At 30.6% G+C, this 27,236-nt stretch overlaps 1 protein-coding gene across 1 annotated transcript; it reads right to left on the reverse strand.

Annotated features, from left to right (window-relative positions):
- Positions 1-11,526: 11,526 nt before the first annotated feature.
- LOC114163930 (homeobox-leucine zipper protein ATHB-8) lies at positions 11,527-17,238 on the reverse strand. Its single transcript, XM_028048324.1, has 18 exons — positions 16,674-17,238; positions 16,113-16,272; positions 15,909-16,009; positions 15,676-15,766; positions 15,133-15,228; positions 14,928-15,041; positions 14,738-14,821; positions 14,481-14,636; positions 14,316-14,390; positions 14,093-14,199; positions 13,819-14,014; positions 13,523-13,711; positions 13,249-13,329; positions 12,786-12,920; positions 12,362-12,687; positions 12,155-12,254; positions 11,926-12,075; positions 11,527-11,841 (listed from the first exon to the last, which is right to left on the reverse strand). The coding sequence occupies exons 1-18, from the start codon at positions 16,889-16,891 to the stop codon at positions 11,695-11,697; spliced, it is 2,526 nt and encodes an 841-aa protein (XP_027904125.1). The 5' UTR covers positions 16,892-17,238; the 3' UTR covers positions 11,527-11,694.
- Positions 17,239-27,236: the final 9,998 nt, after the last annotated feature.

Consider the following 27,236-nt stretch of genomic DNA (forward strand, 5'->3'; position numbering starts at 1 on the left):
TCATAATATCTTTTGTCCTCTTGCCAAACACTCTTTTCAAATTTTTACTACACATTATACAGCCCAAAAACAAACCAAAACAAGTGCACCACAGCAACTCAAAAGTTGCATGCAGAAACTCAGTTTCACAGTGATTTATATTTCGATTCGCTGTATATGTATAAGAAAATTTAAATTTCGACTTTTAAAGTAATTATTTCCTTGTTAAACACGCACTGTATACAGTAAAGTTACGTGAGACATAGATCTAAATTTAGAAAATGGTTTATTCTAAAACATATGTTGCATTTGGTATTGCTGCTATGCGACCTAATGATTCAATCACATTGAACGTTGCGATTGTCATAATAATACAATCACAAAATCTAACCAGCAGACAGACATTGAACAGAAACTTTTGATATTAAATACAATGATAAGGCGACGCATTTTTTCTTTTTAGGTTTGAATGCATGTATACTGTAAATCACCTTTCGCCAAGTTATGATTATAGGACTGATATAAAAGACATCGATTAGATTTTTTTTCTTCTGGGAGACGACACCCCTTTCTTTCTTCTCTTCATGATGATGCAAGTTTGAATCTATGATGCCTCTACATTCATAATTAATCACTGCTTATCCGAGTCTTGTCTCCTTTCATACATAACAACCTTAAATCATACTCAAACAGCTCATCTAATTTTCTGCTAATTGTCTCTCACTATGTTACACGTATCAACGCATGCTAGGTCCATCATTTGATTCTATTATATATCCAAATCAATCATCTCTAATATTTCCCAAAAGTGAAAATTCCACTGGTGTACACAGAACATGAAATAGGGGGAAAGGAGATTTTACCCCATAATTATGTACCCTAGACCAAATACATACCCCTATTATCTTAATTAGGGTTAGCGTGATTAAGCAGTATAAATGAATTCCACTTAGTAGGATCTTCCGAACCAGGCCAGACCACAAACTTTCTTGTGACCCACCTTCCTTCCATGTTATGATGATTTTGAGTTTTTTGTGATGCTATGGCCTCTGAGTAATGATGGTTATGCAAGAACCCTTTTTTCCCTTTTGTTGAATCAGAAGTCTTGGAGGGTTTCCACAGTTAGAAGATTCGAGGAGTAAAGATGAGTCTAAGCATAAAAATATAAAACTAGGTGACATTATTATGAGGGGCAAAGCAGCTATAAGTGTGGCTGGCATGGATATGATCTGCTGCAATGTTTGTTTTTTCTCAAAAGCCCCCCAAGATTTCAATTATAGCCCTCGGAGACCATGCAAAAGCTTCTTTGGCTTCATTCTTTCAAGTCAAAAAAGCCCCTTTTCTGATGATTTTTTTGGTAAAGTCTTCTTCTTTGGTAGTACCAAGTGTTTGAATTGTTAATGTCTTCGCATTTTTCTCTCCTTTTCTTACTTTCTAGATCACAACACAACAAACACAATTTTCATGAATGCTTCTTTCATAAAAGACAGCTGGCTTTTGTTTTCAGACTTTAATGTACTCAATGATAAAAAAAAAAATAATAATAATAATAATAATATTGGCTCCACGTGCAACCCATCGGATATTGCACACACCCACCCACTTCACACAATTCATGGACTTCAAGGTGGAGAAAATAAAATACAAAAATGAAAAAGTATATGCTAGCTCATTCTTGAGCGTGAAACCAAGCATGGTACGCTACAGGAAAAAGGATACATAGCTACACTGTAGTGAAACAAGATCATAAACTTTCACAAAAATTGTTATGAGGGTTGTTAAGTTGGAGTTAGAATTAAAACTAGTGTGAGAAAATAAATGACACATTGACTTTGAGCATGTAGCAGCAGTTGTGTGTTTAGCTGAAAATGCATACTGATACGCCAATTATTGTGACTTTCGCTTAATCCGATGTAGCAAATGGATCTTGTTTTGTTCAAATCTAGTCAAATGAAAGTGGCGATGTTGTCATTCTGTAATGAATCTAAAAGATACTTTACTTTTGTCTGTAATTTCAACTTTATTGTATAAGACCTTGGCTTGTCTGTAATTCGTTAGTGTGCTGGGTCAAAGATCACATCAACCCCTACCACTTGGAAAAACGAAAGACACTTTCAGTGAACTCTGGGGTCGATTTCCTTTTCAATTTACAGTAACTATGATATAAAGTAAAACACAAATCGATGCGCTTTTATCCTAACCTCATCTTGAGTTGAACTAGGATTAGGTTCCTTATATGCTGCCCAACTGTGGAGGAACAACTTTAGAAAAACAATGAAGTATTTTTTTCAAAAGCTTAACTTCATACACCGTCTTCAGAAGCTCTGCTTTGCATATGTGAGAAAACCAAGCTTTGAAATGGAAGGAGAGAAAATTATGTCCTAACAAGGGATTATGAAACAAGCCATGTTACATAGAAGATGTTCATGTTAGAGATACAATTACAATTTTAAAAGTTTCAGAGTGGAAGTGAAAATATTAAGTGAGAAAAAAAACTCACAATCATTTTGTTAAATTTTAGGTTGGAATAACAATAAATCTCATGGAAAAATCCCAGAAATATTGCTGCATAAGGCACAGTAGTTTAGGAATAAAAATAAGAAAAATATTTTTTACAACACTTCCATAAGTTCACAACCTAATTTTAGAGTATTTTAATCATTAAAGAAATTATTTTTTATATTTATAAATAAGAATGATCGAAGAGTAGAATATATCGTAAATATGAAATATATGCAAGGTTTAATTAGTTGGATGGTACCCACTTTCGTTTAAATATGTCAGTTTGGTATCTGTTTTCAAGACTGTATCAATCGAGTTCCAACTTTTATAAAGATGTTTCAGTTAGGTCCTTTTTAGAACAAAATTATTAACGTGTTCATAACTTTTATCACTAAATTTTAATATAAATATCAAAAATTAATTTTGTAATTCATTTTAAACATCAATATCGTTAATGTGTTAATAATTTTGCTCTGAAAATGACCTAATTAAAACACTTTTTCAAAATTTAAGATTCAATTGACACATCTTTAATAACAGATATCAAACAAACACATTCGAACAAAAACTATATATATATATATATCGTTAAATTAGACGTAGGTATGGATATCTATATGTGTACCTGCGTAATGAATTTTTTTACAATGATGTAACAATCCTACAAGTTAATTAATTTGTTTTAAATTTGGTAATTGTAATTTAATAAAAAATATGCTATAGTCGAAGTACTAATATTATAATACATTTATTCATTACATTATTTATATAAAATATATTATATATGACATTAAAGTTTTAAGTTCTTAAATCATTTAAAAAAAAACTCTAAACGCATAAGATATAAAGCTCCAATATTTAAATGACCATGTCATTGCTTAAAAGGCAGTTGCATATTTTTATATGTACTAAAAACTCATACACAATCCAGATATGCATACTTTTTTAATTTATGGCAATTTATTTAATTTTATATTTTTTCTTAAACAGAGGAATCTTTTCGAATATACTTTTCATTTATTGTTAATATCTAGTATAGGATGACATAAGATGATATATTATTGTAAATTAGACTACTTTTATTACCGGATAGTGAGGAAAGAGAGAGGTTTATTAATAAAATAAAATATAATTAAATATTATATATAGATATAATTAGTTATTTATTTTAATATTCACTATTATTATAATTGGTCATTCTGATTTACATATTTTATATATAATATTTTATTATTATTATTATTATTATTATCTTATTATCTAATCATTATTATTACTTTTTTTAAAGGACTTCCTACTTTGACAAGTGATCCCAGTTTGATATGTCTTCTAAGTTTATGTAAATGATTAAAAGCTGAATGATTATTAATGATAAAAACTCAAAAGCACTTATGTGATATCCCAATTTGACGAGGTATTAATTTTTTGATATTATCATTTTGATGATATCAACAAATTATGTAATCATTATTTATATTGGTATGAATTTGAATTTATTTGAATGTTGATATTTTTTATTAAATGTTTAAAATTCAGTTCTATATATAGATATTTTATAGATTTTTATATAAATCATTTTTAGATTTTAATAACTACACACTTTTTTATAACTTTATATTATATTTATATATGTTTTTATGTAAACTTTTTTATAAATTTATGGTTAAAATATAATACTTTTAGAATTTATATTTTATAAATATTTACAGGTACTACAAATATTAAAAAAAATATGAAGATATCTGCAGGATTAAGAGAATAGTGATGAGTCACTACATTTATCTGTCCATTGATATTTCTAATCATAATATTATTGTATACTAATTAAGGTTAAAACTAGAGTGATGTATGTTCTAAATACATGGATTAAAAATGAGTAAACGAAACTATATACAATAAGAATGTTAGTTTTAAAACTATGGGCAAAAATTAAATAATTAAAACTGTAAAACTAATGTTTCTCGAACGTTAATTTAAAAAGTATCAAAATACAATTAAGTTTTTCTATTTTAAAATATTAAATATGAAAATATAATCTTAACATTTATACTAACAGATTTATTTATTTATTTAATGAAATTTATTTGGATTGGTTCAAAATATTAATATAAACTATTTTAATTCAGCTTCTAATTTAACTTAGATCTAAGATAAATAGTTAATTCAAGATATTTCCTCCGGAATGATTTAGTAAGCATCATGTGGTTTCAACTGAGTTTAATATCTAAAATCTTTTTATTTTGTTATGATTATATATTTAAATATTTTTTCACTTAATAAAACATATTTGTAAACGTGTTGTATATTTTATTTATTATTTTTCTTAAAATATTAACTACAGAGTAGAATTAATTAAAGGATTCAGATCATCACGTAAAATTTGTGTTATCTCAATAAATAAAATTTTATAAGTTGTCTCTCATATATTATCAATACATAGTTAAATAATGTTTAAAATAAATAAATAACGTCACCAAAATTTTAAACTTATACATAAGTTTAGAGAAGAAAAAAACACTTAGGAATGTACACACCAAGTGATATATCAAGTGATACGGATAACTATAAAATATCAATTTTATATTATATTTTATATGATTTTATTATATAAAATTATTATCTTTTTATTTTATTGTTATTATAGAATAATATTAATCAATAAATTAAATTGTTTTTTATTATCAATATAATTGTGCATGTTTATTATTTTATAGATAATATGTAATTCAGTAAACAATATCTAATAAATATGAATAATCAGTTATTTATTTAGAGGTCCTTAACTTCTGCAAGTAAGATTATAAAATTAATATTTTATTAATAAGTTTTAACATATATAATGAAATAATACACATTCTAAACTAACCTTTCAAAAAGATAAGAGAAACATCTCTCACGTACTTTCATTGATTTCAGGTACAAAGTATTTTAACTCATATATGTATTGTTGTGTTTCATATATGTTATATTTTGTATGAATTGGTATTAGAACTACTAAGATATAAAGTATAATTGTTCTTTTGAGAAGTGTATCCTAATCTACATAAATGTTCATTGAAGCATGAAAAATTAGACCGGAGATCTTAATTTTTCTTTGGATTCAAAATTCGATTAAAGAATTTAATTATTTATTAATGGTTGGTCTTATATGTTTTAATTAATATAATAGAAATACCAAACTAAAACACTAATTAGGAGTAAAACCCCAATTTTTTTTTAAAATCCACGATCTGATATCTTCTTACTCGTGGGATTTTTTCATTTTTGTTTTGTTTTTATTCTTTCAGTTGAATTTCGGATCAATTAAATTTCAAAATCAAAACCCCAATCCAATTTCGAAATTGTTCATCTGATTTCTTCCCTTTTCACCATCAATTTTGTTTTCTCTTCGCGAGAAATTTTTTAAGCTCTGGAGCTTTGTTCGCACGAGAGAGTTTTCTTTATTCACCATTTTCACGATGCTGCATCAGAGGTGTTCGACCTGCATGATAGTGATCTGCGTTATGTACAGCAGCAGTAAACGACGGTTTTCCATAGTGGAGGTTCTGCGTCGCCAGCAATGACAGCAGAGGTTTTGCATTTGCTGTTATATGTTATATAATTTATTATATTATTAAATATGATTAATATAATTTTATATGATTGTAAATTCATCCATCACTGATATAATATAAAATTATGTGACGTGAGAATATTATAGTTTAATTATTTTATTAATTTAATATTTCATTAATATTAATCATATTTTATCGATATTTTAATGTTGATGTATTTTATTTTATTTTTTATTTTTGATACAATGTTTTTTTTAAATTATGTTATATCAATTATTATCAAGTACCCTATGATATGTGTATTGTATTTTTATTTTAATTATATTTTTTATTTATCATGATTCGGAATCTTTAGGCGTGATCATAGAGAATGAGAAATTTATTATTATAATATTCATTTTTTTGCTTCCACAATAATTATGTGTATTAGATGTTTTTTTATTATTTTGATATCAGATTCTTTACCTATGCAATTGACTTCAGTCAAAACTTTAAATGAGACAAATTTTGAGGATTGGAAAGAATATATGATAACAATTACCAATATAGAGTTCTCTTTAAGGGGAGGAAAAACATCTCGCTCTTATCCTTTGGTGGAGCTCCAAAGGTGCATGAAGAGCTCCATGGGCAGCGAAAATGGATGAAGGAATGGAGGCAAGTTGGAAGGCACTTGCATGCAATGGAAGGTGAAAGAGGTGATAGGATTTCCTAATCTATGCTAGCCTAAGGAAGGTGGCTAGAGGTAGAGAGAGGAAATCTCTAGAAAGTGGTGACTCTCAAAGGCAATAGAGGGAGGAGTGCTCTCAACTCAAGTTGCATCTATTGCTTAAAATTTCAAGAGTGTCTACAAATGAGTGAAATTTTGGCTTTTATATGAAGCCATTAACACATGAGAAAGGAGAGCCATTGGATGGAGTGGGCCTTGATCTTGGCCCTTAGATTAAGCTTGGAGAAGGAGGCTTGATCTTGGCCATTGGATGATGCCTTGGAAAAGGAGGAAGCATTCCTAACCCTTGGATGCTTTGGATCCATGAGGTGTAGGAAGAAGTGTTGACTTTCACTTAGTCCACCTTGGCTCTTTTGATAGTTCATGGCCAAATCTCCTATTGGGCTTAGTCAAGCCCAATTTTATCAATTGAACTACTCATTGTTTGACTTATTATTCTAGAAAGCAAGGCCTAAACAATGGGCCAATCTTATTGCTATTCTATTGCTCTTTGATACACCTCTTCAAATCTTCATATCTTCTTTGGCCAATGTGAAGAGTGTGAGAAGCCCAAGTGGGTTTAGGCCATCTTGAATGAAGCCTAATTGGATCTTTTTGAGCATGCTCCTTGTTATTGGGCCTCTTGATGGGCTTGGGCTTGAAGATGAATGTGGGTCATGTATTGGGCCTTGAGCATGATTTGGGCCTAGGCGTTGACCCAAGCTATAAGCCTTGTTGGGATCACATCACCCTTGAGTCACTGTTGTTTAGAGGGTTTCTCGTAAAAATGGAAATACTAGGATAGAGTGTGCCTAATGGTGATGAAATACATCATGGAGAAGTCTATTCGACAATGCATTCTAAATAGTGATAATACCAAGGTTTTTCTGAGATCAGTTCGTGATAAGTTTAAGACTTTTGATAAAGCTCAAAATGATTAGTATTTGTCACGTCTTGAGCTCAAAACGAGTTTTTGGAACAGACTTGCTAGGTACTTGATTGAGAATATACATAGTAGTCCTTAAAGTGTCACTCCATTTTTGAGCTCATAAGGAGTCTTTGGAACAAACTTGTTAGGTACTTGATTGAGAATATACATAACAATCCTTAAAGTGTCTCCATAAAGAAGTGACATATACTAACCCTTTGAGCTTTGTCAAAAGTCTAAAACTTATCACCAACCGATCTCAGAAAGACCTTAGCATTATCATTATCTGGAATGCTTTGTCAAATAGACTTCCTCAAGGTGTATTTCACCACTATCAAGCATACTCTGTTCGAGTATTCCCATTTTTCACGATAAGCTCTTTGGACAATAGTAGATCCGAAAGTAAGAGTTCAAGGTTCTTACTCCCTCAAAGAAAAGTCCTATTTGATAATTGCCAGATACAAATCCAGATTTTTTTTCAATCCTCAAAATTTGTCTCATCTAAAGTTTTCATCGAAGTCAGCTACATAGACAAAGAAGTTGATATCAAAATAACAAAGAAACTTTTAATACGCACAATTATTGTGCAAACAAACTAAATGAATGTTTCTAAATACACAGGAAAATATGTCTATAATACCAAATTTCTCATTTATCATGATCCCACCTAAGGCTCCCGAATTATAATAAATAAGAAATACAATTAAAATAAAAATACAATGCGCATATTCATGTTAAAGAAAATCTAATACCGATAGGGTACTTGACAAATAGTTGACATAACACAAAAATTAGAAAAATATTGTTTCAAAAATAAAATAAAACACATTAACATCAAAATACTGATAGGGTATGATTTAACATTAATGTAATATTAAAATGATTAAATTATATCATTCTCACCTCACAAAAATTTCATACAATTGTCCTCACTATAGGTGAGTTCACAATTATATAAAATTATATTATGTTAGTAATTTTGGGTCATGCATATATATGACACATAATTAAATGTGTTAGGGCCATTATTTATTAAGCCAAATAATAAAGTGATCTGATTAAATTAAAGTTTTAGCTAAAGGCATATGTCATGAAAATAAATATTGTGTAGAGACCATAAAATAATTTCTAATTTGATGAGGGGCCAAATTAGAATTATTAAAACTTAAGTAATTAACAGTTTAAAATGGTCGTGGTCCCCTTCTGAGAATATATAGAGACATGACGTACTTTTCAAGTTCCTGTTCCTTTCTCTCTATCCCCTTCAAGAGAGAAGACTTCTAATATTGATTCTAACGATCAATCAAAAGCAATATCCCATACTCATAAACATGCTTGTAAATAGTAAACGGAAGCGTACATGAATTAGCCATAACGATGTTGTCCCCTTCTTTAGAGCACTACTCTGATTCAGTGATCTTCCTCCTGTCGAGCACCCTTATTTCCCTTTGGTCTTCTCTCTTGATGGAATAGAGAGAAAGGAACAGGAACTTGAAAAGTACGTCATGTCTCTATATATTCTCAGAAAGGGACCACGACCATTTTAAACTGTTAATTACTTAAGTTTTAGTAATTCTAATTTGGTCCCTCATCAAATTAGAAATTATTTTATGGTCTCTACACAATACTTATTTTCATGACATATGCCTTTAGTCAAAACTTTAATTTAGTCAGATCACTTTATTATTTAGCTTAATAAATAATGATCCTAACACATTTAATTATGTGTCATATATATGCATGATCCAAAATTACTAACATATTAGTCATGCTTAACCAAACATAATACAATTATATAAAATACAAATGCAGATGCAGAACCTCTATCGTCGGCGACGCAAAACCTCATTCAAATAAATTATTTATTTATTTATTAATGTTATCCAAGTGGGAGAATGTTGTATTTTATATAATTTTATTATATAAAGTTATTATTCTCTATTATGTTATTATTATGGATTAACACTAATCAATAAAGTAAATTATTTGTTATTATTAATTTTATTATGCATTTTATATAATTTTGGGTTTCTCATGAACGGTCCGTGATGAGTTCAATTGTTTAGTGAAGTGATGGACCTGAATAATCAGTTACTTATTAACGGTTCTGATCTCTACTGAAAAGAATATAATAAAAATGAATGATATTCCATTAGCATTAGTTAGTTAGTTTTAAGTTGTAACATATAACGTAAGACACATTTTGTTACACAGTTATAGAATAACCTATAAGAAAGAGATTAATAAATAGTAACGTATCTCACATGCTTCCATCAGAGATCCTTGTTGATTTCGGATACACAATCTTTAACTGATACTTGAATATTTTGTATTGTTGTGTCTTATATATGTTATATTTTTTTTATCATTTTACCCTAATGCAATATATAAAAAAGGTGTTTTTTTTAATTTAAATTTTGTACGGTGCAATCCATAAATATTCGGAAATACACAATTTGAATATAAAAATATTATATTTTCTTATTCTAACCTGTACAATTTAGAAAGTAAAAGTAGTTTTATGAATTGTATAATTTAAAATATAAGGTTTTTGGTTGATGGTAAGGGGCTCTACTCTACCGGTGGCTTTTCCACGCCAATAAAAAAAAAAATTGTATTTCATCACATTTATAGACATGTAACAAAAAGAAAACATGAGAGTGCAGGAAGCAATGCCCAGTGATACATTTGTCTTTTGGGTTTTGATGTTTGGATGCTCCCCTCTCCTATTGGGCTAGTAGGCCCAATAAAACTGGTGTGCAGTAAATAAAACAACATTTTAAATAAATTAAAACTATGTAGCTTGCACATTAAAACAAGTTATTATTGCCTTACTTCAGAAACTTAGATTAAGTTTGGAGCGAATTAAACGAAAGATGTTTCAATCACACATAATTATGTAAGTCTATGTTGATTATATTAATTTAATGCTCATGTCATTGATTTTTTTTTTCCCTTTGTAAAACAGTAGAATTTCGAATTATTTTTTTTGAGACAATTTTCATTTGTAGTTAATCATACATTTTCCCACTAGTATTACTTTTTTTACTTCATTAGTTATTTAGTCCATATTGCACACTTTCTATTTCGTTTCGTTTATATGAAAATTGTGTTCAAAAGTCAACCTACAAATACCTTTTTTCTTTAAATTTTCGGCTCTTATATTTTCAAAAAATTATTCACATGCTTTAATTCATATAATTTATCTAGTTGAAAAATAATTTTATTAACTATAGGTGTTTTAAGATCGTCATAAAATTGAAATTAACAATGTAATTCTATTCATTGTTAAGCGACAAAAAAATTCAAAACAGAGATGATCCACCACATATATCTACCAAAAACTATTAATACACGAAGATATTAAAACAATGGCAAGGAGTGAAAGAAATTAGTGTCTGAAGGAAAAAAGTATTGTGGTAACGAGGTTATACACCATGTTATCTCTTTAGGTTACATAAACGAACATTAACATCTGATTTTTACTTTTCATTTAATACTAAAAAACATGTTTACTTTTTTTTTATATTTAGTAATGAATCTTCTTTTCTGGAATCATCACGTCCTTGGTCAAATGTAAGATTGAGAAACAACATTAACGTATTACTATCCAATAGAGACACTGATTTTGTCATTCCAGCTTCATAATATGCCTATAACATGTTTGCTATATTGCCAAAAAGGATAGTGAGATTGTGAAAGCTGGAATAACAAACTCAACTTTCCCCTTTTCTGATTAAGGTTGCTCAGCCAAAGTTGTGTCGTGCTTTTATAGCTATTGACTTGAATTATATTATTATATGAAGAAACAGAAACTAAGAATGAAAGCTATGTGCAGGAATACTAAAGCACCAAAAACGAAAAATAAGGAGAAATAATTAAAAAAAGAAGGAAATGGGACCATAGATAGATGTTGGAGGCGCATATGCATGGCCACTAGAGTTTAAAGCATTCTAGGGATTCGCCAAAGTTAAGGTACTCTTGTTCTCTACTTTTCTTTCCTACATCCTATAGTGTTTAATCTATCAGACAAAAGACCAATTGATGAACATAAAACAGATGCAATGAGCGGATTCTTCTTCGTTTAATACTTTCCATGCAACTGCTCTCTCATAGGACACTGGCCTACCCATGCTGGACAAACAGATTCCACCTTGAATACACATGAAACCCTGCACCAAATAACAATCATGCTAAAATGTTACGAACATAAACATAATCAATAATTTCAGTTGGTCCTGCAGAAAACATTTTACCTGTTGCATTATCTGGGGGAACTCGGTGCACAGGGTTTTCTTTCCATTGTCATCAAAAATCTTTTCCAGGGTTATGTCTTGAAGTGCAACCAAAGTTGTTTCAAGCATGTCAAGTCCAGCTTGATTTGCAAACGTAAAAACGGGTAATGCCTGCCAAAATCATGTATGTTAAGTTATACTGTCATAAATATTAACAGTGCAGAATAAGAAATATACTAAAAGATATTACCTTTAAAGAGCAGCACAAAACTGCATCTGAGTGATGCCAAAGAGACTTGAGAATGGATTCACTGCCTTCACATTTGAGAAGTTCTACCCCTAGATAGAACCTGTCAAGCAAACAATCATAAAAGCACGTGTCAGGCTATTATAGGTCATGCTTGTTTCCTTGTAATTCTCGAAACTTCAGCAACAAAGTCAAGGTTGTAAGACTCACCTATAGCTGTTAGAGATCCATCGAGCAAGTGTTTGAGCCTCAGGAGTGCCAGGTGGTAAGTGAAATGCATTGTGAGAACCAAAACGTGAAGGAGAAAGTGCTAATGAAACCCTCTGAACAGAAGCAATGATACTGCGAACATATTGTCTGGCCATGGTTGCTATGTTCTCCTGAAGGTGGACCTCAAATGCAAACTGGAATGCTATTGTCATCACAGATTTTGTGCTCCCAGAATTACCTGCGTTATCACCAGCTGCTTTGTTTGCTGTGGTTCCAACCTCAAGTGCAGAAGCCAGATCAAGTGTCCGGTTCGGACTAGCAGCATCCTGCATCATATCACACATAAGACTACCACAATAGATAAGAAAACAAAAACTCAGAATCCTAACACAACACAATTCTTGTATCAGCAAAATAGACTTACCGAGCTGGAATCAAGAGGTATAATGCGAAACCCAGAAGGTAAAATGGGTGCATCATCAGAGAAAGATGCATCTATTGGAGCAAAAACAAGTTCTGCACTGGTGCCAACTGCATGCTCGTCCACTCCACTGCAAAGCTGTGAACAGTTGCCACAGTAAGGTCTGTTAGCTGTGTTCTGGAGGTTGGAAATAACCTTCTAAACTAAACTATATGCAGATATAATTGTAATCAAAATGAACTCGTTTTCCATTCATGGATCTAAAATAATCCAACAAGTATGCAAAGAGTGGAAACCATGGCTGATTTAGGTAGCAAAGATGTGAAAAACTAACCAACTAAGTGAATTTATTTTTAAAGTAACTTAAATTTTAAAGCTTCTTTTTTCTCTCAATTCGGGATTGCAATGAGGTAGTACATGGAAAGAAATGTGCCGAAGAAAATGGTACAGTAAAACAAGTACTTACTTGCAAGAGGAAAACATCGCCAGGTATAGTCATGTCGTCTCTATAGTAGCCCATGTTTTCAAGCTTAATAACCTCCATGAACTGTTTTAAAGATGAAGGGTCAGCAAGGAACCAGTAGACACTAATAGAATACCACAAGAATGTTAATCCAAAAACCAAAGGCAGAAGAAGTATGTGTTTTCCATTTGATTTTCTTTTTGAAAGAAAAAAAGTGATAATTTCTAAATAGTATATTCAATGCAGGAAAATACTAATTTAGGAACATATAACTTGCCTCTTCATGCTCAATTGTGTGAGCTAGTGGAAGAATAACCTGACCCCCAAAACCTCCTCCTGGTCGGACCCCTGGCAAGCTACAGGGACCAGCTTTAATGGCAGCAGCTGAGTAGGCATCAATGCTGCTATCTGCCCATTCTGATCGGTGCTCCCTCAAGAATCTAAGAAGAATTGCTGGAGGAACATTCTACAAGGACAGAGGGAGTATGAGACAACAAAATACAATAAAATAAGGTTGAAACTGGAATGGAAAAGAATCAATTTATGTTGTTTGAGTTATTAATTGTACATTACCTGTAGCAACATGGATGCTTTGGCACATAGCACAGAACTGTTCATGGAAGGAAATCCATTATTGTTATATCCAAGGTTAGCTCCCATCATCTTGCTAGGTGAGGAATTCACTAGAAGGGTGACATCATCTATGCCATCACTTTCTAACATGGACCAGCCATCATCTGCAAAGCCATTGACAGCTTCATTAAAGCCCCTGCGGAAAAAGGAGGTTTAAAGTTAGATACCATAACTAGTCAAGTATATCAGACAAAGGACAATTAGTGACACAAACTTGCTCAATCTCTGACTCAGTGCACGTAAAGCTGCAGGTCTTCTTCCCCATCCTGTTACACTTGGCTGAGAAACCTCTTGAGAAATCTGCCTCAAATGACGTAAGGCCTGAATGACAATTACAATTACAATTACAATAGTCCTTAAAAGGTGAAAATACAAAGGCTTATAACAATTATGATTCCAAATCGTTTTAACTACTGTAAGTGTAGAAACAAACTTACCGCCATAGTAGTCCTCTGAGCTAGCAGCATTGATGACTCATAAAGTGGGCGCAAAACTTCAGGAACACTCCATGGCTGAGGCAGAAAAGTCATTGTAATTTATCAAACTAGTAAGAAGGAAGAATTTCACGTCACTTCATAAAGGTGTTTGATTATTTGACAAACCTCTAGAACCATATGATCAACAATATGGATAATGGAACCCCCTCCTTCGCAAGGTCTTATCAGATACCCACTTGGCAGCATGTCAGCTCTAACAAAATGCTGCACCGGAGGCATAGCAGGACCATTCTGAGTATTGTTGAGTGATCTTTCACAGACCTAACATTGTTCAAATTACATGAGCGTCAGAGTTAGGCCGCGGAGGAGAATGAAAAGTTTGGAACTTTTCTGAAAATAACAAAGAACCATAAGTTACATACCACTAGACTACCATCTTCCAAAAGTGATGTGTAGCGCAGCAACCAGAAGTCACGACCAGGAGCTAAAGTTGTTGGCGCATACAACTGAACAAAATGCCATAGGTTAAAATTTGCATTTACTAAGGCTTGCAAAATATACTAATTTTCTGAGAGATTCAGATTACACTGTTAGCTATAGACTATATATTACCTGCATGTAAAGTAGCTCAATGGTTCCACCATTTCCAGTGGACATGACATTTAGAACGTCCACAGTTCGGCAATCACGAAACCATGAGAGCCTATCTTTGAGGATTTCGGCAACCTGCGCACAACATTTTCATTTTTATTTTCAACCCATGCATCCCCACATAATTCCATAGGATTAGTCCTTTATCAAAGAGTAAGAAACTCACCCTGGCAGGTTCTAGACCCACAAGGCCGCAGGCACGTGCGGCCACTCCAGGGCAACCGTGAGAAATAGCAACGATTCCAATGGAATCCGGACCAGGCTACAAACATTCAGAACAACCGTTAAGACTAACATCATACACACGAAATAGAACATGGCCAAAATATTAAATGTTGCACGGCACTATAATAGAGCTTTCAAATTAGCGCACACAGTATCTGATATGGTAAAAACAAAATTACATCCACTTTTTCCATTAACCATATAAAAGCAACAGATCATTTAAGTTATGTATTTGGAAATTCTTAACGAAATCAATTTGTTTTATCGATGCTTCAAGTGAAATTTAATACTAGGCTTTGACAAATTACGAAATAAATAAGAAAACAGTTGAGTGCGTAGAGGGTAGGAGCTAGGAACTAGGGAATGAGAAGATGGTGGGTTAAAGTAACAAGCTGGTTTGGTTAATTGAATGTGGGTGTACTTTTTTCACCGAACGGAAATGGAATTAACAGTTTGAGAGGAAAGAAAAGGAAAGTGCGGTAACCTTCATCCCGGGCATTTGGACCCACTCGACAGCAGTTCCAGTGGCCTTTGAAAGAAACTCTGCTAAAGTCTCCTCTGCAATGGACAAAAGTCTGCAGAAAAGAGACAAAGACAACGCAAAGCACGAGAACAATAATATTCCATCAGTACAATGACAGATAAAACATAGGATCCAACAGGAAATGTGAAAAACCAGGTTTTTATTTTCGGTTTCACAGTTCACTATTCACTCACCCTGCAGGGCTAGCATCCCTCGGCGGATGTTGCGGCGTCAAGTGCCGCTGACCGCTCGTCACCACCGACTCACAGCTCGTGTCCGTCGTGGCAAGCGTCGCCTGTGATGAAATTATTGCATTAGATATGAATATGAATCTCCGTTTTAATTTGTATGTGATGAAGAATGAAGAATGAAGAAAGAATATAGTATGGTTTTATTACGTTCTGAGTCTGTTGGCGGAAAAAGCTGTTTTCATATACCAGCTGTGACACCTGCTTCTGCAATCTGTCGTTTTCCTCCATCAGTAACTTATTCATTGCTGTCAGCTTCCTGTTCACACCTTGCAGCCGTGACGCTTCTTTCCGCTGCTTCTCTCTACACCTGCAACAACGAACAAAACACCATAATTATTAGCCCTCTGAAATTATTAACTGCGAATTTTTAAGGCCTTGGGTCATAAAACAAGACCAAGAAGAAGAAAAAGGAAAAACATGAACTTGGTTGGTGGGTCATGAAAAATGAAAAAACACCACTAATTTTTTTTTTTTAATCTTTGCCAAAGAAACCAAAAATATTGGTTAAAGGGAAGAAAAGGAGACAAGAAACGCAAAGAGATAAAAAAAAAAAAAAGAGTCAGATTTACAGAAATCAAACAACCCTTTTGATAAATCAAATTAGTTTCAACACAAGGTGTATGTATGCAGATGAATGTTGAAAGTTAAGCAGGAAAAGAGGAAAGGATTAAAGAAAGAAGGAGAATAGGGTAGGAGCAAAGTAGTTACCTTCGGTTTTGGAACCAAACCTTGATCTGTTTGGGTTCGATGTTGGAGAGAATGGGGCACTCTCTTATGAGTTGCTGGCGGCGGAGGGAGCTTGGTTTGGGGCATTCATGGTAGAGTCTTTCGAGTGCTTCCACCTGTTCAGGTGTATAGCGGACGTATTTGCCGTTGTCCATTGCCACCTTGCTCCCATCTTTGCAGGCCGAACTCACAGCCATCATCCCTTCCCGAATTATTGTGTTTATTTATTTGAACGAGAGAAACAAAACAAAAGAGGAGGTTTCATTAATCAGAAGATGCTCTGAGAAACTATGGGAGTGGTTTGAGAGGAGTTGGAGAAGGAATGAAAGTCGAAAACTTAAAAGAGGTACTACTCAGAGTTTGTCTGTCACAGTTGTTGGTTGTATTGGATGATATATGATATATGGCAGAAGAGAGAGAAAGAGAGGGATGGGGGAAGTGAATGGAAAAGGTTGTTTTTCTTTATTTTGTGTGTGTGTCTGTATAAAGAATGGAAAAGGACGAGTGCGGGGTATGTTGGGATTGGGACAGAGAGATGGGGTTTCTTATAAGAGAATAACCCCAAATATCAGACAGAATAGGGAAACATTTTTTGTTTTCACATCATTCTCCCTCTGCTTTCTGCTCTTCTTTAGCTGTTTTGCCTGTTGCTTTTGCTGTTGCTTTTCTTGCACTACTTCATTTTGGCACTTTCCAACACTTGGAAACCAAACCCCACTCTCTCTCTCTCTCTGTATAGAGGTTGTGACTTCTGAGAAACAATTGAAAAAAAAAAATGAAAAAAAAAAAGTGGCACTCGCTCGCCCTCTTGCTCACGACGCGTGCGCTGTAAAACTGTATAGTATTATTGGACGTTGGAGAATGCACAATAGACAAAACCAGATACCGTTTGGTTTCATTTCTATGTATGTCACTGCCACTGTCAAAAAATGTGCTTTGTCCTTCCTTTGCATCAAATATACCCTTTGCCCATACTGCATCATAATTTATAATGTCTATGAATGGTCCACACTCTATCTACAAATTACAACCATAAATATAACGAACAACAAGCTATGTTTTATTTGTTTTTTTGTTTTTCCATTTTTTCTCTTTTTTGTTTTCGAGCTCAAAATACGTTGACATGCAGAGTGATCTCAAGTATTTATACACTTTATACACCTCAAACTGATGCTGTATAATCGCAGTAGATCACGTGAGTCACAAATACAGCTGTACTGTATTTTACGTTTCTTTCCCATTCATGATTTACAAGCATCTTTCATGATATAATCAAGTACAGGTTACATAAATAAATAGGATTACTATGACCAGTAGAAAATATATTATTTGTTTTTTTGTTTATGGATGTTAATGAAAAAACAAAACAGATATTAGTCCTTTATTATACGAATAAGCATAAGCATGAGTGGTACATAAATTTCTCGGTGGCAGTTGAAACGCAGTACATAAATGACAGTACTTTCACTTTAGTTTTTTGTAAATTTGTTATTAGCTAGAAATGAATGCTTTGTAGGAATATAGTGTGTAATTGTGAGAGGAGAGAGAAGAATGGTTGGTTGAGAAATATGCATCGATTAATTGAGTAGATAATTTTATAGATAGAAGAAAGGAGCTCATCATTTTTTCTTGACTCCATAATTATGTCTGTGTCGCTTAATATGATATTTGGAGAGTTAGAGGAGTTGTTGATAGAGTAGTAAGCGCATCACTGAGACACCATTATTAGGGTTTTCTGCATGCGGGGAAGCTAGGTTTAATTTCGAATGAATCTCCACAATTTCTTCCTGCATCTGGAGGGTAAGCCCCGGACCTACATGTTTCAAATAAAATGTGCTTTTAATTAACAAAAGTTTATGATATTTTTCAAATAAATAACTACATTATTATATTACATAACTCAAGTTTTTGAAAAGAAAAAAAAAATGGCAGACATTGAGAATCTGTCCCTGTCCATGTCATAAATATGCTCAGTAATGATGTTAAACTGAGGTTATCAACCCTGAGAGAAAATCGTGTAGTTAATGCACTGATACGCACGCAATGTATATTGTACACTGGTAAGCATGAGGAGGAAGAGAAAAACCTTCTTCTTTCATTTCAATTATTATACATGAAGGGATGAATATGATTGTTGAGATAAAAGAGGCTTGTTTAAGGTGACAAAATATTCTGTCGAACACCTTTATTTTTTCTATCTACATTGGTCGAAGATGTTGTCCTACGTATTAGGCTCGTCTTGGTCAAAATAATTATGCCAAAAGTCTAAACACAGATTTCTTATTTCGTGTATTTCAATTTGAACCGAAATACTGAAATCACACTATGTTTGTAGTAGTTAAGACTCGTGTCGTGAAAAAGGAGAATCCCGTTTCATACGCTTGTAATCCTAGAATAGTGTTCAAAGTTTGAAACTAGAGGTGCAAACAACAAAATACACTATTAGTAAAATAGTACTACCTAGTTATGTTCCCACCACATACACGCACGGATTTATACGTTATTGCATATTCTGAAAAGAAAACAGAAAACAAAAAATGTTATGAGATTTGGATAATATTGCGTAAAATCGTGAATGGATTAGTCAACACGCTCTTACCAAACAATTTGAGTATGTAATTGCAACTAATGTATGACATTTTGATAATTGCCGCGCAACGTGAATATTGCACACTAATTACATCTTATCAAATAGATTAAGGACACGCAGTTACGTTTCTATGTGATTGTTAACTCAATTAGCCATATATTATTGCTATATATGTGCATAATATTTAGGTCCACTGATAAATTCTTTGGTAGACCCACTAAACTATATCAGTCATTTCAGTTAGGTTCACGAGACTAATTACTTGTTAATTAACTTTTCTTTTGTTGAGAGTTAAGGAACTAAATATTTTTATTCTCATATTTTCACTTTTATATGATTAACATGGTCAATCAATCCTTATGGAGTCTTTCTGAGTTGAATATATGATGCAGCAATGTTTATTATTTATTATGTTGAGCATGAAAAGAAAAATGAAAGGATCTTTGAGGTGTTGAGGCCAATTATAACACGCTTTACAACCCTAATTTGAAATCTAAATACACTTTTTCTTTTTTATCGGTGTGGCAATGTTGTTTTATTGTATGATATGATATAAAAGGTGTGACTACTTTATTGTGAAAAAAAAGCAGAGCGGTAAGTCAATGTTATTGGGCGAAAATGAACGTGTAAAGTCAATAAAAAAGGTAATGATCCATATATGCAAAGATATGAGGTTCTTTGTGTTGGAAACTTGTAAATTAAATTAGTATAAAATAATTAAAAGAAAGAAGGGATTTGATTCTTGAACATTCCGCATTCTAAGACAAACTAAATTGAATCGAATCCTGAATCGATCCTCCACGTTCTGGACCAATAGTAGGAAATGGATTAGTTTATAGAGCAGAAATGAAAAGTTAATGATCCTTAGTGAAAGGGAGAGAGTAATATTGCTTTAATTGGGGTAATGGAATCAATCAAAGTAATAAAGTCTAAATCAGCATAGCTTAAAAGAGAAGCAGAGAGAGTAGGAGCATGTCCCACCAAATTAAGGCCAAACACTCCTTTTATTGCCTTTTATTATTCATATTGGTAGTGATAAGAGGAAGAGGAAAATATAGATAGGGATGAGTGTGGGGTAAGTAAGTATGAAATTGAAAATGGTATTGATGATATGTTACACGATAGATTTGGATTTTTAAAAATATTGTTAGAAGTTTCACGTGGATCAGAAATAAGACAATTTCATAATATATGAGGTGCAAACTTCACCTTATAGATCGATTTTGTGGGATTGAATTAAGCTTTAATCTCACTTCTAACATAGTATTATAACTATTTTAAAAAAAAATTAAAATATATCTTAACAAACTTTCTTTAATATTTTGTTTCATCTATATCCGACCGTTAATAGATCACTCGAATTAATGGTATATATTAAAATTTTTGTGTTTTAAATATTAGAGTGGATATAGATATAGCAGAATGAGAATGAAAAAATTGGAAGAGATTGAGGTGGGTGGCGTATGATTGACGGGAGCAAAGGTGGGAGGCAGGGTCCACATCGAATGGAGAAAGAGAAAGAGCAGAAAATAGCGTGGGCCCGCACGCGTGAAGGGCGTTGTTGCTTTCTTTGCCACCGTTTCACTGCGTGTAATATACTCATCAGACTCAATCCACCTATTCTTCTTCACACTTCCAAACTTTCTTCTCAGCCAACTAGTCCCATTATTTTCATTTTTTTTTAAAATAAACTTATACTCTTTATATCTTTTTCAGAATTTATGTATTTCATGTTTTGTATCAGTTAAAAGTAGACTTGTCAAAATGGGTTGGAATCCATGAGTCAATCTGGTTCACCATGGGTTTGAGTCAGGTTGGGTCGAAGATTTTTTACAAATTTCAATATGAATTGATTTTTTATTCGGCTTACCCGATTGAACCATTTGGGTTGGCTCACCAACCCACAGATAAAGGATCACACAAGTATTTTTTTTGTTAGGTTGGATTTTGCACTTGGATCATGTTAGGTTGTTTTTTTAGTCTACACATAGATAATTTGTATTTTTGTGACTTTGGTTTGTATTTGGATTGTATTAAAATTTATTTAGATTTTAATTATAATTATAATTTAGTTTTGACTGAAAAAATAAATAAAAAAAATATTTTTTTTAATTAAGTGAGTCTATGAGTCAACCCATTTAATCCACCAACCCGTAATAGATCGGACCGGATTCAAATTTTATTGGGTCGCTAATAAATGAGTCGGGTTTGGTTGACTCACTAAGTTATCAACCCGTGGTGGGTCGAGTCGGGTCGAACCGGGTTACCCATTTTGATAGTTATAATTAAAAGATTTATACACATGGTTAAAACATTTTTAGTTTACCTTCCAACATATTGGACAGTTATATAATAGTTAATCTATTCTTCCTCTACATACAAAATATGTTTAATTGTATACAGGTAAATAGATAAGATTTTAGAAAAATATTTTTCTGGTCAATACATATTGAAGACTTGAAAATCTTTGTAGAGTTTATTTTTATGATATACACCTTAAGTTTATTAGTTTATGTATGTTAATATTTTCAATATTGTCTTTATGAAAAATAAAGACAAATCATCAAGATTATGTTAAAATATAATGGTTAATCATGAATGAAATTATTGATTATTTGGGGTTTCATTTAAATGTAAATTTTATTAATAATCGATTAGGAGATGGATATAGGATCTGATTGTTTGTATGGAAATTTTATATTTAATCACGAGTTATATGATATCGATTATAGTTAAAATTGATGAATTAGACTAGGGTAAAGATAATTTACATGAAAAATTTATCAAGATTTTGAAATTAACTAGCTTTAATGATTTACAATTAAAAATCTTTCGCTTACAGGAATATTTTAAGAATTGTAAGTTTTTCTCTTTGAAAATCTTTCCAAGTATTCTGTATATTCAATGACCAAGTCAAACAATTCCACATTTTATTGGTCTTAATTTAAAAAAAAAAAAAAATCTAATGTAAGAGGTTTTTTTTATCTTTTTTTGTGTGAATTTCTTTTTCAATATTTCTAGACTTTGAATTATTTCAATTTTCTTATAAAAAAATAAAGGTTAAATATGATTTTGATATTTTAATTCTGAGTGAAAATTAGAATTAGTCATTTTTTAAAAATTTTGAACCAATTTAGTTCCTCAATATTGAGAATGCATGTATTTAGTCATTTTAACAAAATCTTAGTAAGTTTACTTAAAGTTTCAAATGCGTTTCTAAGCTAACATTGACACTAAAATGTGTCAAAAGATGTAAACAAATTCAAATACTATAGTGAAATGTATTTAAAAGGACAAATAAACTTAAAAATTTTCGATTTAAAGGACTAAATTCACGCATTTATAAATATGAGGAACTAAATTGATTCAAGCTTTCTAACAAAGACTAATTGAAATTTTCACTCAAATTTAAATGATAAAAATATATTTAAGCCAAAAAATAATTGTAATTAAATTTTTAAGATATCAAATTTGCTTAAGTTGTATTAATTCAAATCGGACTGGACAGCTTAGATATAACAATATGTAGTTTCCTTTTCTATTTTTTCTATATTAAGTTCTTTGTGGTTTTTTATTAATGTTATCTTTTGTATTCTTAACTCCCTGCATTAAATAGGTGGATATACATATGCATTCAAAACAGAGTTATAATACATCTACCAAATAATTAATGAGATGTAATAAAATGATGGGACGATATAAAATTTATAAATAATATTTGTATTATAATTAACTTATATAAACTAAGTATAATAAAAATAAAAATAATAATATCTTCAGACATAAATTTTCATGTACGATAATATGATGATAAAAATTATATACCTGTTGTTAGGTGTGACTGAGAAGATTTCATAAGATTGAAATGTGTTTTTGCTTTTTCTTTCAAATTATGTGAGTTGTTTTATAAGCCTCAAACAATATGTGTGGATAGTTGTGGAGGCGTACATATAAAGATATTCGAATGCTCAACATAAAAGAAGTGAGATATTAATTAAGAAATAAAGGAGTAATGTATATTTTAGGATTTTTACCTATTTATACTTTTTTTAATGAGTTTTTACTTTACGAGTTTTTATGGTGCACTACAGAAATTTTGTAATTATAGATGAAATTTTATTGACGTGAAAAAAATTAGAATTGAAATAGATTTACATACAATAAATTTTGGCCGTCTGTTGATGAATTTTTACATACATATTATCGATGAATTTTATCAATCTCTTGATAAAATGTATTGACAAGCATTTTATTAATGATTTTTTTATTGTTGTCAATTTGAATTTTTTTTTATTACTAATAGATTTTGTCTATTGATAAATCTATTTTTTCTTTGAATGTAAGTCTTCTTTTTTTAACTATCCCTTTCTTATTTTACAAAGTTGTAGATGGACGTGCTTGAAAAGATATTCTCATAAATTAGGTAATAAATATATAACAACTCAATTGTTTATATTTTATACTAGTTTTAATGAAAAATTTTATTTGAATAGTTTATATTAACTTTGATCTTTATTTGATTGATTCAATTTAGATGCGTATCCCTAAAAATACATATCTTGTAGCAATCCTGTGACCTAATTTATTTGATTTGTGTGCATAGATGAAAGAAGAAGAAGAAGAGAAGAGTGTAAAAGAAAAACATTGAAGATGTTAGAATAAGGTGCGACACTCACAGTGCCACTCCATGAATGGGGACCACTTCCAACCACACCACTCTTTCTCTTCTACCTTTCGGCGTCGTTTCTGTTTCTCCTCTGTTTCCTGTGCTTACCACACACATTCTCTTGGAAGAGCGTGTCCTCTATGCCACTTCATTTTTTCTGTCACGCACTTTCTCTCTCATCTCCTTCTTCTTACTTTTTTATTCTTACTACTCTTCTTTCTCCTATTTTTCTATTCCCACACCCCTTTTTTGTTTCCACGCTTATCGTCAACGTAACGCACTTTCATCCCTCCACTATCCTCCAAACTCAACTTTTCAACATTTCAAATTTATAACAATCCACCTTCTTTTTCTGCAATTTCATATATTTTTATTCACAAACACTTATAATTTTTATTTATCATCTTTATAAAGTAATACTAACTTAAAACAGTCGAAATATTAACTACATTTTATCAGTATTAGTATATCGATACTGTTGATGACAGTGAAGTAGGTGAGGTGAGGTAAGCACGTGAGATTGTTATAAGCTACAAGCAATTTGCATGCATGTCATTCAGCATATAGATACCTTAAACTACTCAACTAAAACAATAGTTTGTATACTAAAACTGTTACAAAATGGAGGCAGGTTCAAGGTATTGGTCGTTTGTGATTCTTTGCTTTTACCCTACATCTCCAAGCACGAGTTAAAGTTATTGGGGAATGAGATTTTGTAGACAGTAAATAGTGCCACGATGCAAATGCTGCTTATCATTTTTCATCTCCTTTCTACTGTTACATTCTCTTCACTCTCTAAGCACATAGGGAACAAACAAATTTCCCAATTCTCAATCTAACCACTGTTCAACTATGATACCCTGTCACCACATTCTCAAACACTTTACCTTTGCAACTAACACTGCCTTTTTGCACACCTGTCCTTTAGGTTTCCTCACATTATAAATAATAAGTCTATGTCATATTATCATATATAGGACCAATATAAGTTTTCAGAACGGATTCTGTTTACTTCAAATGATTTAAAGGAAAGAAAAATGAGACATTTGAGTTTCATAAATCAATGTAAAGATGTTTAGAAAAACAAAGGGATCACATTTTAATGATATATATGATTTTTTTTATGGAAATAGTGTGGTTTTATACGTCAATTACAATAATTGACAAGAAAATTGCAATTATTAGATAAATTATGTATGCATGACTTCTCTCTACTAATTTGGAGAAGACGACACAATTAAAATACACTTTCAATTAAATATATTTTTAAAATAGTAATCGTTTATATATGCGCATAAGATTGGTATATATATATATATATATATATATATATATATATATATATATATATATATATATATATATAGATATAGATATAGATATATTGAGATAATCAACACAACAAAAATATACATATTTATTATAATTAAAAATATATTATGTAATTATTGATCAATTTTATTATCTTTATAAATAATTATGCTTTTATCTTCAGACTTTCTTTCTGAACACTTAAACGTACAAATTTTCTACATGTTTTTTATATTAAGCTTTGAAATTTAAAATGTTTCATTATAATATGATTAAACCAACATAGTCATTATACTACTAGAAAATTTTTAAATAATTATCATTTATAATGACAAAAAATAATTAATAACTATAATAATTAATTTATATACTAATTTATAAATTAAAAATTATTGATAATTAAAATAGTTTTTATTATAAATAAAAAATTATACTTATTTTCTAAATTGATAATTAAAATAATTTTTATTATGAATTAATTTTTAAATTGTTCGGTAACGCTGGTTATTAAAAAAATTGATTTTTAATTAAAAAATTGATTTCCATACATATTTCTAATCATTAAAATTGATCAACATTTAGCAATTTTCTTTTCTATATATTTGTGTTACAATACAAAGTATCATTGGCAATGGCAACCTGAAATATACTAAACAATATCTCATCTTAGTTGTTTGAATAATTATATACACATTTAATCATTGTATATAAAGCACATTAAATAGAATTTTTTTTTGAAAGAGTGGTAACATAAAAATTCATACTTGAATATTAATTACCATGACAATATATATTTCACTATAATAACTATAATAAATGATAACATTTATATAGGGAGAAAAAACTTTTCAAAATAAAACAAACCAATGAAAGGTATCATAAATTCTTTTACCAATATATATATATATATATATATATATATATATATATATATATATATATATATATATATATATATATATATATATATAACTCATTCTTTTAAAAAATGAAAGGTAAAATAAAAAATATCTATAATTTTTAATTGATTTTGTATTTTATTTTAATTGAAATCTTATTTACCAAAAAAGTAAATAAGTGGTGTAGATAAGAAAAAAAAGGAAATTTTAATTGAATAGTGTTGCTGACATCACACATAATAGTTTGAATTTTTAATTATATTAATTTTTAATTATATTAATTTTTAATTAAATTTAAGTTTTATTCCAACTAAATCTATTAACTGAAAAAGTGAACAATAATAAAATGGACAATTTATAAAAAAAGAGTGACAGATATGATTTTACAATTTCATTTGACTATTCTTTATATGTATAATTTTGAACTGTTATACTGTTTGACACTCAAATATTAGTTTGCAACATTATTTAATACTTTAAAAATTATGGTCATTAAATTAAATTAAGAAGACTAAATACTTCCTTTCTAAACTTTGAAAACTAAAATACATCAAAAGTGAGATAAAAATAAACTCCAATTTCAAGTCCAAATTTAAATACTACAAACAAATTTAACTCCAATTTCTTTCCTTTTTACAAATTTCTAATAAGTATAATGTAATTAAGTGACTCTTTTTATTATGATTATTGTGCAGATGTTAACAGCGTTCTTCAGTAAAACATTGGAGATAAAATTCTTATTTTTTTTAATGTAATTAATTAAAAAAAAAAAAGTCAATTGATTTATATAATTCAGCATTTAACAATACAGTATCATCATGATTAGAAGTAAACATGAACATAGCTTCTATTTGAGTTTGCACTTTATGAACTCATTTTAAATGTACTTGAATTTTTGTAAACATTACCTCCAAACTCTGAAACGAGTCAATTCATAAAATTATATTTTTTGATTGTTTAGATAATTTTATGTTTAACTAAGGTCGTGCAATTCAAATAATAAAAAAAATGTAATTAAAAATTTATTAAAAAAAATCAAAAGACATGTCCATATCATATTTTCAGACCGTGTATATAAA

The sequence above is a fragment of the Vigna unguiculata genome, chromosome 9 (assembly GCF_004118075.2).
Source record: "Vigna unguiculata cultivar IT97K-499-35 chromosome 9, ASM411807v1, whole genome shotgun sequence".
NCBI lineage: Eukaryota > Viridiplantae > Streptophyta > Magnoliopsida > Fabales > Fabaceae > Vigna > Vigna unguiculata.

Coding starts and splice junctions, on each gene's coding strand:
- LOC114163930 (XM_028048324.1), bottom strand. CDS start 16,891: ATGATGGCTGTGAGTTCGGCCTGCAAAGATGGGAGCAAGGTGGCAATG. Junction 15,229..15,675: donor TCCAAATGCCCGGGATGAAG/GTTACCGCACTT, acceptor GAATGTTTGTAG/CCTGGTCCGGATTCCATTGG. Junction 13,330..13,522: donor ACACAATTGAGCATGAAGAG/GCAAGTTATATG, acceptor TCTTTAAAACAG/TTCATGGAGGTTATTAAGCT.